The sequence below is a fragment of the Trachemys scripta genome, chromosome 9 (assembly GCF_013100865.1).
Source record: "Trachemys scripta elegans isolate TJP31775 chromosome 9, CAS_Tse_1.0, whole genome shotgun sequence".
NCBI lineage: Eukaryota > Metazoa > Chordata > Testudines > Emydidae > Trachemys > Trachemys scripta.
Window position 1 is genome coordinate 27,617,877 of NC_048306.1, and position 17,331 is coordinate 27,635,207.

The window sequence follows — 17,331 nt, forward strand, 5'->3', positions numbered from 1 at the left end:
GCACTTAATTTTAATGACTATATAAACAGATTCACAAATTAATCTGGCAACACACATTACTTTAAGTATAAAGAAATTGCTTTCTTCTGTATGAAGATGGGAGTCTGTTCTACTACTGAGCATCAGGCAGAAGATTGTGAACTAGTTTTGATATACTCAAAAGATATGATAGCTTGCATTTTCTCAGTAACATGAATTTCTGTCCCTGTGCCAGCACTGTTGGCATGTCACAGGAATATGGAAATTGCCATCCTGAAATTATTATTCTCCTAGTCTGGCATCCTGTCCCTGGCAGTAATCTATAACAGATGCTTCAGAAGAAGACAAAAAACATTAGCATCCAAATGAGAATGAACTCTCTACTCATTAAGGATTTCCCCATTTCTGAGGGGACATTTCCCTCCTGGGCCAGTTACATGTTGGTGGGACAAATTAACACCATAGTTGTACTCCTTTATGTGAGGAGAGTACAGAAGGGAATGTATTTTCAAGACCACCTAAAGGGATGGCCCAGTGTTGCTAGCTGTCCATTTGTATCTGATTTAAATGTCTATTTATGATTTGACTTAACACAGTCATATGGCATGATTATATTTGCAACAAGAGGTGGTACTGTATGAGCAGAATCACCTCTGAAACACAGAGACTTTAAAAGAGATATTGGCCAAATTTTAAATATTGCTTCTTGAATCTCTGCTTTTTTCATCTGAAATCAAGACTTGTGTTTTATTTTAATGGGAAGGTGAGAGCAGAAGGAATAAAGGAATAGTTTGGGGATGGTGGATGCGCCACCTTCATACTACAGTTGTGGCAGTGCAGCTAAAGATGTGCTGTAGAAGTGGCTATGAAACTTTCAGCTTTGACCATGCAGTTCACAGCCTTTCTGGCCACACAAACACAGAGCAAATATAAAAATAACCTGTTCACGCAGTAGGCATTACTTGGACAATTTTATGTAATCAATCCATAGAAGCTGCTAGACATCAGTCCAATAACTGTTTTTCATGATAAGCTCTCCGCATTGCTTTTGTAAAATGAATGCCCATATGTTTATTTGGGAATCTTCATACCTTAGCTATATAGATAGTTATAATGTTTCTTTAATACAACAGCTGTTTGGTTGTGCCAGCTCATTTGCTTTTATTAGTCCTTTTGCCACTGCAACTCAAACCAGTCATGAAACTCAAACCAGTCATGAAACGATGCTAATCTATGTCCAAAAATAGCAGCCTCTCTGCATACCCCTCCTCTCAGTCTCCCCTTCAAACATTGGACATCAGTACTTTTATTCTTTTCTGAGTTTCAAGCTTACTACCTATTGTTGTTCCACCATGAAGGCTGGAATACCAGCCTTTATAGCAGGAATTCTTGGTGGCATTGGTGTTCTACTGTTTCTCATAGCTTTTGGGACAGATTATTGGCTCCTAGCAACAGAGACCTGTGGAATCTTTGAACCTGAAAATAAAACTCTACACACCACAAAGGTAAAAACTAGAAATCTTGTGATATTCTGCAAGTTAAAAAATACACTTTTAAAATAACTTGCTATAGAAATTTTTAAAACCAACACAAATGCTCTAAGTGTTGGTGCTGGTTGTTTTAAGCCAATGGTAATATGTGCTTATTGTATATACATTCGATGTATAAAAACTCAACTCAGCCTTACCTATAAAGTCACAACCTGCATCTCAATAAAGTGTATCATTGATAAAGACTTGAAGCAAAATATGCATAGGAAGCCATTACAGGAAACACTTCTGTATTCTGATAGCTATGGAGCAGAAAGTTGAAATGTGAAAATGTAATACATTTATTTGCTGATACTAGCATTAGCCACTAAAGAGAAACTGTATTATACTGAGCTTCATTTAATAAAATGATATTTTATTGCTAACTTCTAATATGGCTCTTTAGAAACCCTGATTTTAGCTGAATTTGCTTATGGTGAAACTGTTCAATAAATGCTCTGAAATAACAGCTGGATCAGCTCTCTATTTTTTTAAATTCTTCTTAAAAATGTTCATGCTGGTCAATGTGTATAGTATTATTAACATTTTTCAGAAATATCCCTCTGTTATGCAGAATTTTCTTTAATGTCCAAACCAATTATGTTTGCTTTTTCTGTTTAATGATTCACTTTTGGAAAACTTTATGGTGTCAACAATAAGTGTCTTCAGTTCCAGGGTTTCATAATAAAGTGTAGGTTTTTGGCTGCATCAGCCATATTTCCAAATGACTCTTCATAGAGAAAGCAGACATCCCAGCAGAAGTCATTGTTGTATAAAACAGTATAATAAAGCTGAAGAGGGCAGAGAGCAAGTTTCGCAGGCATAAAAGTCCAGCTCCATTTTGTTTCACTTAGAAATGACACATCAACATGAGAGGTTTCAGAATATTTTAAAATTACTCTGTTATCACTAGTGTGAAAAAGGTTCCCGGCTAGAAGTGTTGCACTGTCTTAAATAAAATAGACATCTCAAATATTCAAGATATGTGATTAGGCCCACTATCTGCTTGACATAGGAAACTGGCCGAGGGATCCCGAAAGTGCCTGTCAGAGCAGCATTCACTATTGTTTCTGAGGTTATTGTTTTTATTTTAATCAATGGTTTTATACTTGGATTATTGCTCCCTGCTCTATGCTCCATGCTCTTCGCCCCCATAGCCACACTCTCTACCCCTTTTTAAACTGGCAGGCTCTACTTATGTCCATTGAGTGTCTTGATTGTATCTTAGCTATCAACAGTCATCAAAACTAGCATAGATTTAACAAGTCAGCAGAGTCACTCTGTTGATGGCGTGTGCCTCTTGCACCTCATTGCAGTCAAGGCTCATAGCTGATCCTGAAAGAAGCCGCTCTTCCAGATGAGCCAAGGGAGTGTGTCTCTGGTCAACCCAATAGGACCTGTGTATTGATATTTGGTATGTAAGGACTCCAGGGCTTGGAAAGCTTTTGTGATGTCTCTCTGCTGGCCCCCAACTACGTTTCTCCCCTTTGAAATAAGGGGGGCTGACCTTGAGAGATGCTGAGTGCCTCAAATCTCATTTAACACAATACTTTCCAGGAGGTGTTCTGCCAATCATAGGATCAAGCTCTATAGCAGTAATCTTGATGCTCCATCAAACTGTATTGGCTAAAGATAAGTGTTTTTAATTACAGCTTTAATTATTTTCCTAACCAGTTAACTCACAGCATAGACAGTACAGTCCTCCTGACATGACTTGTGTGTCATTTTTTGTAGAACTTTCATACAAGTTACAATAAATGAGAAATTGGTGCAAATTAATCAAGATAAGGGTGTGTCAGCAGTCATAGTTGAACTCATGAGGAGACTGATATAGACAAAGAGTAACTTCTGTCTGAAATAAACTAAGCACAGCTCCCACTGATTTGATCAGAGAGAGAGGGAGACCTTTTTGAGTCATCCAATAGAAGGAGTTAATGAGAGGTTTAGAGATGGTAGTAATTTTGATGCATAAAGACTGCAAGATGGGATCTGCACAGGATAAAATATCCTTCTTTCTCAGTGATCTGAAGAAATGTTTCACTTATCAGAAAGTTAGGAAAGCCACAGATAAAGGCCTGAAGTCAATGGCATTCTGTATTGCCAAGGAGGTCTGTATTAATGGAGTCCAATTCAACATGCTAAAATGTTACTCTTGTTTGTAATTTTGACAATGCAACCCCCTCTATCCCAAAACACTCCCTGTCTCCCTCCCTCAAAAACTGACTTGTCAGCTTAGAAACTAAGCCAATAGTAAAGATGAATTCCATGTTATTTGTAGTTAATACATTTTTCATAGGCTTGTGCTTTATTCTCTTGTAGGATGTGGTTTTGAGAGAGGTCAGAAAAGAGATCCTCACTTTTCACCATGAAGGTTTCTTTTGGAGATGCTGGTTCTATGGCGAGGATTATGAGGAGACCATATGGAACTTCTGGTTCAGTGAGTGTTACTGATACATTTTATAGCTTTGTTTAGCAATGTTTTAAGGGGCTGGATCTGACATCAATGGTAGTTTATTATAGTGTCCATGTTGCTGTGATTATGGTTGTGTCAGCACTTCTATTATAAAGCTCTAATTCTACCAGATTATAATTGAGCTATAAAAATACAATCTGGACTGCAAGTCCGTGAGGGAGGTCTCTCCCAACTGAGAAGCAAGCTGTCTTTACATTTGTTTTATTTTCCACGGAATCTGCGTGGCCATTTTAAAATAGGAGAAAACCCAAAGCTATCCCCAAATTCCCCCTGATCAGGACACTCTGTGCTCCATTTAACGCTGAAATTTTTGGTCTCAGATGGTCTTTTACAGTCTTCTAGGAGCATAGCAACTGACCCATTTTCTCCCTTTTTAAATAAAATCTTCTCCAACAGGGACAGAGCTCCCACTCATACCCCAATTGCTCATACCCCTATTCATGTAGTCACCAGAGGGGCTTGCTAGACTAGAACCCTGTGGCTCTCTGCCCCTTTTATCTTTACTATCCTATTAATGTCTTCATCCTATGAGGTATCCAGTGCCCTCAGTTCTCATTGACTACAATTTGTGGGGCACTCTGGCCAATGCAGGAGATGCTAAGCACCAGGTAGGATCAGACCCATATAAATCGGTGTGTAAATGCAATCAGGACACTTATTTTACAGCATTGTCTATTTCCCTTTTTTCATGGAAATTATGAGAATCAGCGCACCCACTAATAGTAAACACAGATGATAGCAAAATCCATCTTTTTGAAAGTACGCTAATTAGTTGGAAAACAACTTTAAGCAGAATGGAGAAGTCTAATCTTGCAAACCTCAGATTTGCCAGCTGGAATCCAGCTCATCTGATAGCTGTTAGGTGGTCCATGTGAAGTGAATCTGGTGGTCTCAGTAAGACAGGTGTTCACATATAAAATAACTGCCATCACAGTTGACACTAACTAGCACCCTTTGTTGACAGTAGAGACGCTAAGGACTGAATGGAACATGAAGACTGAGCTGTCTTTTCTTTCCTAGAGGTGGTTGGGTTCACTGGTGTGGCAGTACTTGTACTGCTGATGCCCCAGTTCTATCTGCTCTGTAGATAATTAGAGGGCTTCAGTGTCCCAGGCTACCAAAACCTTAGATAAACACTAAAAAGAATTTACTCAAACAGTCTCTGTAAAGCTTTAAAGTACTATATAAACATAGGCTTCTAAAGGTCTCCCAGTCATACAGTTAACTGTCATTCACACAGCCACCATTTTCTGTGACATCTCTCCTGGGAGGGCAAGCCCTCAGGCAGTGATGCCACCAGACCTTAATTTGTGCTGGGGCTTGCTGGAGCTCAGCCCCAGGAAATGGCTGAGATGAGCAGTTATGAGAGTTTGACTCCTGGATGGCCTCTTTTCTTGCCGGGCACAACCCTAGCACCTCTTCTGTCAGTTGTGCAAGGTGCGACCTGACATGTACAGTGTGTGAGAGGTCATGCTGTGCGCTGGATGCCATTTTCAGTCCTGGAACCTCTTTCTTTACAAATTAAGCACTGAATGTCACCAAGATCTGCCTATCACTGTTTCTGAGTCAGCAGTATCACTTTCAGGAGTACTGCATTAGGGTGGGGTATGGCACTTTATGGTATAACATCAGAGAAAATGAAACTGATGGGCATTCAAAGGGGGAGAAGAGTCAACAAAACAGACAACCAACTCTCAGATAGTTGAGTTATTCAATGTTCATCTGTGCCTGACGTTTCCTAAAGTGGTTAAGTCCCTCTCTAAACTACACGTAGTTTGATCACCACAAAATGCGATCAAATCATAGCAAATTTACCATATGATCATGAAGTTAACAGTGCAGCTCTGTCAGGAACCAACAGTTAATTTACTACACGATGATCAACATTTCAGGTGATTCCTACTCTTTGTAAACTACTGTGTATTTTAGGATATGGTTATCTCCATATAAAATTAGTATTTGCAAGAGTTGGTTGAAATTTTTCATACAGAAAGTGTTTCTGATAAAAAAATGTCCTGAGAAGATTTACTACCCAATTGCATTACATGGGAATCCATGATATAATATAATGTTACGTGAAGTAAAATGATGAAATAAATCACCAGTTGGAATCCTTTTAATAACACTATTATTAGATAACTGGAAAATCTGTATTATTTCTTTAGGTATTTATTGTAATAGGATTGATCATGGCAAATTAGTTTGCTGCTATTGTGGATGTACTAATTAATTCAATAAGTATTCCATAATTAATTTAGTATGAACTAATGTCCACCTATTATAACTGTTCCTATGAGCTGGGGAACATTTAAAAATAAGTGGCCAATCATTAATTAATTCATTTAACATTAATTCTATTACCATTAATCACGATAAGCCTCAGTGGTATTAATATTGATGGGACACTTCCATTGTAATTGTGCTTTCCTTTCCCACAAACTGGAGATGCTATATGGTAGGTAGTTCTAGTATCCAAATTTTTTAATCACTTCTAGACAGCATGGAAAAAAACCTAGGCATGGGGAGAATTATTCTAATTTGAACAAATCCATATTCCTATGATTTTGTCTGGCTCAAGTTAATTTTTGAGGGAATTAAAACTGGCTGTGTAATGTTCTTAACTCCTGTTACATTCTATCTATCTCATTTTGCATTTAGAACATGTTTAACTTATACTTTACTCGTATCCCTTTTATGCCAATGAGTGTTTGTCAGGTTTTGCAGGATTGGACATTTTATCTGAGTATAAAGGTTGTCATTTTGCATCTAATAAAAATGAAATGCTATTTATTCTTCATTTCTTTTTCAGCTAGCCAAGCACATCCCAAGTATTGCATGCATGGCTACCTGTTTCCTATGCCCATTGCTCTTGGACCTTTCCCACATCCTTCCTATGATGCAACCGCAGGTTGGTACTTAACCAGCTGTGTTCACCTCTTCTTTTCACAGGGATCCAATAGAGTGCTCAGATGTGTGGATCTGTACTGTAATTACCTTGGTGGCCTTGACTTTATTTCCTACCATTACAAACTTGCATGGGGGCATAAGAGAAAGTGGGGGCGCATACCCCTTTTCAGAGGCTATATAAGTTCTGGCCGCAGCTGCAGCCCCATAATTTAAGGAAGCAAAGGGGGCTGTGCTCCAGATGCTTCCCTCTGAGACCAATCATATGGAGGGTATGTAGGGAGTAAATGGAGCCAGGACTCCAGCCCCTCAATGCATGCTAGCCAGCACAGCTATTCTACACCCTTCTAATGAATCTAGTAAATTACTTCTCTCCAGTACAACTTGTTCATCTGCACATCTACCAATGTGATATATGCCATCATGTGCCAGCAATGCCCCTCTGCCATGTACATTGGCCACACTGGACAGTCTCTACGCAAAAGAATAAACGGACACAAATCTGACATCAGGAATCATAACATTCAAAAACCAGTAGAAGAACACTTCAACCTCTCTGGCCACTCAGTAACAGATTTAAAGGTGACAATTTTGCAACAGAAAAGCTTCAAAAACAGACTCCAACAAGAAACTGCTGAACTTGAATTAATATGCAAACTAGATACTGTCAATTTAGGCTTAAATAGAGACTGGGAATGGCTGAGCCATTACACACATTGAATCTATTTCCCCATGTTAAGTATCCTCACACCTTCTTGTCAAACTGTCTTAAATGGGCCATCTTGATTATCACTACAAAAGTTTTTTTTCTCCTGCTGACAATAGCTCATCTTCATTAATTATCCTCTTAGAGTTGGTAAGGGAACTACCACCTTTTCATGTTCTCTGTATGTATATATATCTCCTCACTATATGTTCCATTCTGTGCATCCAATGAAGTGGGCTCTAGCCCATGAAAGCTTATGCTCAAATAAATTTGTTAACCTCTGAGGGTACGTCTACACTACCCACCGGATCGGCAGGTAGCATTCGATCTATCGGGGATTGAGTTATTGGGTGTAGTGTAGATGCGATAAATCGATCCCCGATCGCTCTCCCATCGACTGCTGAACTCCAGCTTGGCGAGAGGCAGAAGCAAAATCGACGGGGGCCATCGATCCTGCGCTGCAAGGATGCGAAGTAAGTGATTCTAAGTCGATCTAAGATACGTCGACTTCAGCTACGCTATTCTCGTAGCTGAAGTTGCGTATCTTAGATCGATCCCCCACCATAGTGTAGACCAGGCCTAAGGTGCCACAAGTACTCCTGTTCTTTTTGCAGCTAGAGACTAACACGGCTGCGACTCTGAAACCAGTACAACTGTGGCATCCTGGATACACACCCACTAATGCAACAGCCTTACTTGGACTACATGATAAAATCATGATCTAGCGCTCCTTTGTGAAGGGTGTTTTCCATAGGATCTTACCTCCCTTGCTATTAATCCCTCAACTCTATCAGGGATAAACTAACACACCATGGTAGAAAGCACACTAGGAACTCACACTTGGATAGGTCACTGGAAACTCTCTGTTATGCTTTATTAGAAACTCATGATGAAAGAGGTGCAACTGAATGCCAGCAACAAAAGAGCAGCTTGTTGTTTTGTTGAGACCCCAGAAGCAAACTGCCCACCAGCAGGAATCTGTTATAGACCTGGGTCACACTGGTCTCCTTAGGATGAAGGCTCTGAATATAGACTTAAGGCTAGATAGATCATGACTTTATGATCCACCCTGAGTGAGGGGCAGCTGCAGCTGCACTGTTCCAGGAGCAGACCTGGGAACTGAATTGTGACAGAACCTGTTTCCCCACTTGCTGCCCATCCCCAGGAAAAATTATTTCATCCCTTTATGCAGAGCAGTTTTCTCCCCCTTTATGGCAGATGGGGCAATTTCCTGCAATATTCTTGAAAAATCATGTTGAATTAAGTTTAGGTATATCTAGAATCCATTATATTAAATACAAAGGTTATTTGTTATTGTGAGGTCAGGATTGTATCTGACTGTCTAGGAGAGACGTAGGGTGTGAGCCCTGGGAAGTGTTATAAACTTCAAAGGACTATACTGAACAATGGGCCAGTCAAGAAAGGACTGTTGGACAAAGGTTAAGTGGTTTGCCTGGGGAATCTCAAGTGGGAGGTGAATGCAAATTCCCCACCTCCAGTTATGCAAAAAAGCAGCTTTTGGAAGCTCCATCTTACCTGCTCATGAAGATCCAAGGCCCAAGCTATATAAAGGCAAGATTAATCTATGTATAAGTGTGCTTGTTCTGAGCTAAGGCTGTTATGAATTTGTAACCACAGAAAACCCCTTTGTGGGGTTTGAAGGACTGACTCCTACCAGAGCCGTTGTGGAGATGGGGGGGTGATCTCTTGTTAAGCTGATTGGCAGGAGTGTAAGGTTCGTTCTTATTGTTTTTAACATGTTTTCTCTGTAATGCTTTTACCTTGAGAATAAATGTGTTTGCTTAGAAAGAGTTGTGTGGTAAACCACACACGTTTGCTTAGAAAGGGCTGTGTGGGAAATTAGGCTGTTCATAGGTTCTGAAGAGAGAGAGCAAAGCACAGAAGCTGGATTGGTTAGGCAGTCTGACTTGTTGGGAGTATCACAGTGTAGGCAGGGAACTGTGCAGCCTGGAAAAACCCCAGTCAGAAGAGAGAGAGACATGGGGCTCTGCCCAAGAGAGCTGGGGGGAGCTGGAAGCCTAACAGTGGGTACCCTTGCTGGACTGTGGAGCGGGATATAGGTGCAGTTGCCCTGAACTGTGACGCCCCCTTCCCCTGCTTTGTTCAGCAGCTTACTCCAGCCAGCAAGTAAGTGCGGTGGAACCAACGCGTTCCTGCTTCTCACTGCTCTCCAACCCTCCTTGCCCTTTTCCTCCCAGGGAGGAGCATTGGGCAAGTAGCTCCTGCTCTCCCCAGTGCAACCAGATTTATGATCTGGGCAAGGAGTAATGAGCGTTATATTTACCCTTATTCCCCTGCATGGCAGAGTACTGGTGTGTGCCAGTCTAGCACTGAGTGATTCCCACAATGTCTGACTTAACACTGAATGAACTGTAGTGTTGTTGGGTTGGTTTTGTTAAAAGAAAAAGCACTAACAACTACTCTTAAAAGACTACATTGGCAAAACAAAATGAGCCTTTACTAAAATAGAGAAAATCTGTTAAACCAACACATTCAAATTGATTTCCCCCCAGTGTTTTTCCTGAATTTCCATCCCCATATATTTTTGGATTTTGGCAATGAATTAGCTGCTGTTTGGAATCTGAATTTAATTGGTGGCAGAGGACAGAATTAATCCACTAGTCTTTTTTAAAATTAATTGATTTCTTTAAATAGTACACATCCCTCTGCTTTACCTCCTGGGACCCGGGGCAGGTGTACTGTACAAACAAACATCTTGACCTTTTCCTTAGCCTTTAGCAATATCGTTTTTTATGGGGAATTCATTAAAAAAATTTGTCTGGTTTTTTTTCTGTGCTGTGTATGATTTCTGCCCCAGGGAGCACACTGCAGTATAAAATGGATATGATGTGTTTGTTGACAGTAAAGTGAGTAGCACATTTCAGGCTCCATTGTAGACTCTGTATAAAAACACCGTTGAGAGTTAGTTAAGTAGTAGTGTTTTTTTTCTTTTTCTTTTTTTCTTACAAGAGACAGTCAGGGTTACCAGTTTCTGAATGATTTTACTAATAAACAGACTAACTTTTCTGAGCTAAATAAAGGGCCCTCAAGCCATCTGTTCCTGTCTGTCAGTCCTTGCTATGAAACAAACCCCTCAGCAGAATCTTTTCTGAGACTGACTTCTGAAAGGCTGTTAGATTACTTAAAGTGCCATGTGTGAGCAAAAATTTATACAAAGAAATATCTTCTCCTAAAACCCTGTCCCTTAGTCTATCTGAAAGGAACGTGTTACTCACCCCAGGACCTGTAAGATCATCTTGTTCTGTGGGAGACACAGCGATAACACTAGAGAGGTGGTATGGGGATGTTCTCTGCATAGATTGTTAGCCAGAACTGTGTAGTTCTTGCTCCATGTTTAGCATTCAGTCCTTACTGTGTCCTTGTCTATAGAGTTAGTCTTAATTATATAACCACTCACATCCAGGTTTACAATGCTATTCCTCACCTCTAACATCAGGATGTAATAATGCTTATGTATACAAAGGGTGTTGAGAAGCTAACTTAATTCACTCTAAAGTATTTGAGATCTGCAGACAGAAAGTGCTAGTTAAGAGTACAGTATTGTTTTCTTTCAAGTAAGAAAGTATTTATATGTAAAATACCATAGAGCGGGAGGATGCCCAAGGAAAGAATGACTGACTATGGGCCATATCATAGTGAATAGAATGTAGCTCAGGGCAGAATTTGGGGTGATGTGTTGTTAAGGTATATACATGAATCATGGGATTTCTTTAAAGGTTCAAGATTCTTTTACTAAATGGATTCCTTGTCAGACTGGTTTAAAATGAGTAAAATGTGTCTGCTGTATATCATTTTTATTTCATGTGTGAATGAGGACAGAATTGCCCATTTTCTCCCGCTTAAGTCAAATGGTCATAACTGCTGCTCCACAGACACGGTGCACAAAGTGGAAGATGATAGTATGAGGGGGGTGGATGGCTGAAGAGATTAGTGGTGGGCTATGGAGCCTTTTCACCTGTTTGAATCTAGCCTGGGATTGTGGTATTCACTGAAAGTTATTCCCATCAGATGGTGTTCAGTGAAATATGTTGGTGATCAGGCCTGTTCTTAGTGGGAAAGTGCCCACTGCACAAAAACACTACGGTTGGCACTAACTAGCAATGTTGCTTGAAGTCATAGCAGAAAATTCAAGACTCAAAGGGTCAAAGAATCTGAATCCCCTCCACTAGTTGTGATCCTTTTGGGTCAGGAGGGAAGGCAAATTAGAGCACTGAAAAGCTTGCACTGCTGCTTTCTGTGTTTCACCTGCTCTGTGGGTAAATATGGCTCAATTCTCCAGGATCATGAACCTGGCATCTTTAACTAATGCTAAGTAAAGGGAGGGGATGGTGGGAGAAAAGAGGAGATGATTCTATGTCTTTGAGTTTAGTTTCCATTTCTTTCTTTCCTACCCCAAGCTTGTTGCTCTCCCGCAAAGCTTGTCCCATATTTTACCCTGGCAATCAAAATCCTTTTGTGCCAGGCCTTCCTGACAACACACCCACTGGAGTTCTGCTATTCATCCTAGGCCCATTACACTGCTCTACAGCCAAAATGCTTCTGAAATAAATGTAGTCAAACTTTACTAATTCTGGGTCACTGAGAACGAAAATGATGCTTAAAATTGTTGATTGGCTCTAGTTTTCAAGATATGCTATTGGGTCAGTATATACGACCCTTGACTTGGGAATGGCAGAGGATAAGTGAGTTCTAAAGGGAAGGGATCTCAATTTAAACCAGAAATGACTAAAATACATCTTTGACTGGATCTATGAATAAATCTATGACTGGGTTTGGACAGTATTTGCTTTTTAGGCAAAACAATGAATGATGCAATCTGAAGCTGGTATTGCATCATACATGATATGAATTGCATCATGTTATTCCTAGAAGTCATGGATGATGCAATCATAACGAAGCTTACATCACTCTGCTGAACAAATTGCCCTATATCAGCTCTAGAAATCATACAGTGTCGTGCTCTCTTATTTGTCAGTGTTTGATTTTGCAAAGGGACACATTTCTGTTTAGCCAAAGTGAGCAGAGATGCCTCTTATTTGTGTGAACAGTGCAGATAACTTCTGCTATGTTTGTGGTGAAGTGACTTTTGCATCACAAAAGCGCAGTATAACCACTATGGTTAAGAAAGCCTATCACCTTTATTTTGGCTGCAAAACTGGAGATCAGGACAAGAGGTGGGCCCCACACATATGCTGCAACACTTGTGCAACAAAACTTCGCCAGTGGTTGAACAGGAAAAGGAAATCTATGCCTTTTGCATCTATGCCAATGATTTGGAGAGAGCCAACAGATCATGCCAGCAATTGTTACTTCTGCATTGTGCCTCCAGTTGGGAAAGGTGTGTCAAAGAAGAAAATGTGGACTGTGCATTATCCAAACATTCCATCAGCTATACGCCCAGTACCCCACGGAGAAGGACTGCCGGTTCCTGATGCACCAGAATCATTCTCACTTGAGTCAGACGAGGAAGAGGAAGAGGATGAAACGTCTGGTCCTGAACCATCCATGTCACAGAACCCACATTTTCTCCCATCCTCCTTGTCTGAACCACACCTCATAACACAAGGTGAACTGAATGACCTTGTCAGGGATTTGGAACTACCCAAGAGTAAGGCAGAGCTGTTGGGCTCCAGACTACAGCAGTGGAATCTCCTGGCAGGTGATGTTAGGGTTTCCATGTTCCGTGACCGTCAAAAGGATCTTGTCCCATTCTTCTTCATGGAAGGTGATCTTGTAGCCTGCAACAACATCGATGGTGTGATGGCAGCCCTCAACGTCGTTCACGATCCAGATGAGTGGAGACTGTTCATTGATTCATCGAAGACAAGTCTTAAAGCTGTTTTATTGCCTAATGGCAATGTTTTGCCATCAATTCCAGTTGGTCATGCAGTCCATATGAAGGAAACCTATGACAACATGAAACAACTTTTGAGGTGCATAAACTATGACCAACATCAGTGGCAGCTTGGTGGCCATTTGAAGGTTGTTGCTCTCTTGCTTGGTCTGCAGACTGGATACACAAAGTACTGCTGTTTTCTCTGCAAATGGGATAGTCGTGCAAGAGATTCCCACTACATCAAGAAAGATTGGCCACTCCGACAGTCATTGGAGCCTGGGGGGAAAAGTGTTCAGCATCCACCACTTGTTGAATCAAGGAAGATTTTGTTACCACCCTTACACATCAAGCTGGGTCTGATGAAGAACTTTGTCAAGGCCATTGACAAAACACAAGCAGTTTTCAAATACCTCCATGGAAAATTTCCAAGGTTAAGTGAAGCTAAGATAAAGGAAGGTGTCTTTGTTGGTCCTCAGATTCGTGAACTTCTTCGAGATGATGCATTTGATCATGCACTGCGTGGCAAGGAAAAGATGGCATGGAAAGCCTTCCAGTTAGTGGCAATAAATTTTCTCGGAAACAACAAGGCAGACAACTACAGGTTGTTGGTGGAAAACCTCCTCAAGGCATACAAAAGCCTTGGTTGCAACATGTCACTAAAGATACATTTTTTGCACTCTCATCTAGATATTTTTCCACCAAACTGCGGAGCAGTGAGCGACGAGCACGGCGAGCGATTTCACCAGGACATTGCAACAATGGAGAAACGCTATCAGAGCAAATGGAGCCCATCAATGCTTGCAGACTATTGCTGGACAGTGACAAGAGATGTTCCATTTAATGAATACAAGAGACAAGCCAAGAAGCGCCGAGTAGACACTGAATTGGACTAAACTATGTACATAATAGTTTTTTGCCTTTTATTTCCTAATAAATTTTATTTATATAACCCTTTTGCTGATTTTTCAAGTGTTACATAAAAAGGACAAGTATCAGAGGGGTAGCTGTGTTAGTCTGAATCTGTAAAAAGCAACAGAGGGTCCTGTGGCACCTTTAAGACTAACAGAAGTATTGGGAGCATAAGCTTTCGTGGGTAAGAACCTCACTTCTTCACTTGCATCTGAAGAAGTGAGGTTCTTCTTCGAGTGCTTGCTCATATCCATTCCATTAGGTGTGCGCGCGCCGCGTGCACGATCGTCGGAAGATTTTCTACCCTAGCAACACCGGCGGGTCGGCTGTGGAGCCCCCTAGAGTGGCGCCTTCATGGCGCTGAATATATACCCCAGCCGACCCGGCGCCCCCTCAGTTCCTTCTTACCGCCCCTGACGGTCGTTGGAACTGTGGAGCGCGGCATAGCTGTCCTCCACTCTCCCTAGCTTAGTTAGTTATTCGCAGTTGTAGTTATAGTTATAGTTCTAGTGTTTGTAGTTAAAATAGTTAAATAGTTTTAAAGTTGTTAGATTTGTTATTATAGTCCAGGGGACTAAGGGGGTTGTCTCCCCCTTTCTCCCCCGGCCGCGGGCCCGGGCTCATGCCCAGAGCTCCCAGCTTCAAGCAGTGCGCCTCCTGTGCTAAACCTATGCCCACGAGCGACCCGCACGACTCCTGTCTGAAGTGCCTGGGAGAGTCCCACCAAACAGATAAGTGCAAGATCTGTAAGGCCTTCAGACCAAGGACCAAGAAAGAGCGGGACTTTCGGCTCCGGCAACTCCTGATGGAGGCGGCACTTAGCCCGGACACTCCCTCTACGAGCCAGGCCCCGGTGCCTAGCGCCTCGGTGCGCAGTGCCCCAGCAGCACCGGCAATGCCGACAGCGCGGGTGGTGTCGAAAAAACCTCCCCGGCACCGGACCTCGTCGGCACCGCAGCAGGTACCTCGACGCCGGTCATTATCCCCGGGGCATAAAAAAGCCCATAAGACGGGGACCTCTGTGCCGAAGACTCCGGCTCCCCCAGTGCCGGGGGTAGAGCCGAGTGCGCCGGTGGAGCACCGGAAACAGGTGCCTCCAGCACTGTCGACTCCGGCACCGAGGCCGTTGAGTCCGGTGCAGATAGCGTCTCCACCGAGACCGGCGGTAATACAACTCCCGTCGACTCCGGAGACCTTCGTGGCGGCGAGAGACTTGATAGCTCTCACGGAGCCGGCACCGCCTCAACCACTGGCACCGACGGCACCGTTGACTCGCCCGGTCCAGTCAAGGGGGAAACCTGCCTTGATGCGCCCTCCATCACAAGGGCTGGAACCTCGGCACCGGTCCAGGTCCAGAAGCAGGTCCCCACGCCGCTCGCAGTCCCAGCACCGAATATCACCTCGGCACCGTTCTACGTCTCGGCACCGCTATGATCGTCGGCACCGATCAACGTCGAGACGTAGTTCTCGGCACCGCTACGGTCGACGCTCGACGTCGAGAGGCCGCTCCCGGCACCGGGCATACTCCAGGTCCTCGTCGAGGTCCAGATCCGGCTCCCGGCACCGACGGGGTCATCGGCACCGATCGCGGTCCCGGCACCGTTCGCCGGCACCGCGCAGAGATAGATCATCTCCGGACCGGTACCGTGCGGCACCGCAGCCCACGGGGATCGTTTCATCTCTTTCGGCACCGCCATGGCCGTCAAGATCAGTGTCTCGCTCCTCGGAGGACCTGTCGAGATCGGCATACCCCCCTCAAGGGCAAGCCGAGGAACGGAACTTGGGCCATTGGCAGGAGATGGCAGAGGACCACTCTCATGGCCCATCTCACTGGTCGTTTTGGACCCCGTGGGCGTACCACCAGGAGCAAGGGGCTCCAATACCATCGACCTCTTGCTCGGGTCACTCGGTTAGAAGGGCCCCAGAATCCACCATCTCTCGGCCTCCGCCAGGGGGCATGGAGGCTTCCGTGTCCACGCCACCTGACACCATAGACCCAAGTACAGGTGATGCTCCGGCCCAAGAGCAGGGGGATTAGGACCCCCCCTTGGATCCAGTACCACCGGAGGCATCCTCCTCCTCCTCTCCGGATGAGGCAGTGGCGGGCACCTCATGTACAGGTCCCCCTCCGATAGATCTTCGGGCTCACCAGGATCTCCTGCGTAGGATGGCCCGTAATATGGACCTGCAGGCGGAGGAGATAGTGGAAGTGCAGGACCCTATCGTGAACATCCTCGGAGCGGATGCCCCATCGAGGGTGGCGTTACCCCTGATCCGCACGATTCAAACGAATGCGGATACGATATGGCAAACTCCTGCCTCTATCCCACCCACAGCGAGAGGGGTGGAAAGGAAATACTTTGTCCCGTCTAAGGACTACGGGTACTTGTATACCCACCCCCAACCGTGTTCACTGGTGGTGGCATCAGTGAACGCACGAGAGCGCCACGGCCAGCAGGCTGCAGCGCCTAAATCAAACGAGGCTAAGCGGCTCGATTTGTTTGGCCGTAAGGTTTACTCAGCCGGAGGGCTGCAACTTAGAGCGGCGAACCAACAGGCGCTACTGAGCCGCTACAATTTTAACTCCTGGAACTCTATGGGGAAGTTTAAGGAGTTGATTCCCCAAGAGTCCAGGGAAGAGTTTGGAGCCATGGTAGAGGAGGGTAAGAAGGTGGCTCGGACCTCCTTGCAGGCCTCCTTGGACATAGCAGACTCGGCTGCGAGGACCCTGGCTTCGGGTATCGCTATGCGGTGGATCTCCTGGCTTCAAGTTTCGGGTTTGCCTCCGGAGCTGCAGCAAACCCTACAGGATCTGCCCTTTGAGGGACATGGATTGTTCTCGGACAAGACGGACTCTCGCCTGCAGAGCCTCAAGGACTCGAGAACAATCATGCGCTCCCTGGGGATGCATGTTGTGGGCCCTCAGCGCAGACCATTTAGGCCGCAGCCTCAG

At 43.7% G+C, this 17,331-nt stretch overlaps 1 protein-coding gene across 1 annotated transcript in view; it reads left to right on the forward strand.

The window, feature by feature from the left end:
• The first annotated feature begins 1,269 nt into the window (after positions 1-1,269).
• LOC117883152 (transmembrane protein 182-like) overlaps positions 1,270-17,331 on the forward strand; it is a 37,100-nt gene continuing 21,038 nt past the window's right edge. Inside the window, exons 1-3 of the mRNA XM_034782198.1 lie at positions 1,270-1,484; positions 3,828-3,945; positions 6,791-6,889. Of these exons, the coding sequence (XP_034638089.1) occupies positions 1,332-1,484; positions 3,828-3,945; positions 6,791-6,889 (370 nt within the window). The 5' untranslated portion in view covers positions 1,270-1,331. The remainder of the gene's footprint in view (positions 1,485-3,827; positions 3,946-6,790; positions 6,890-17,331) is intronic.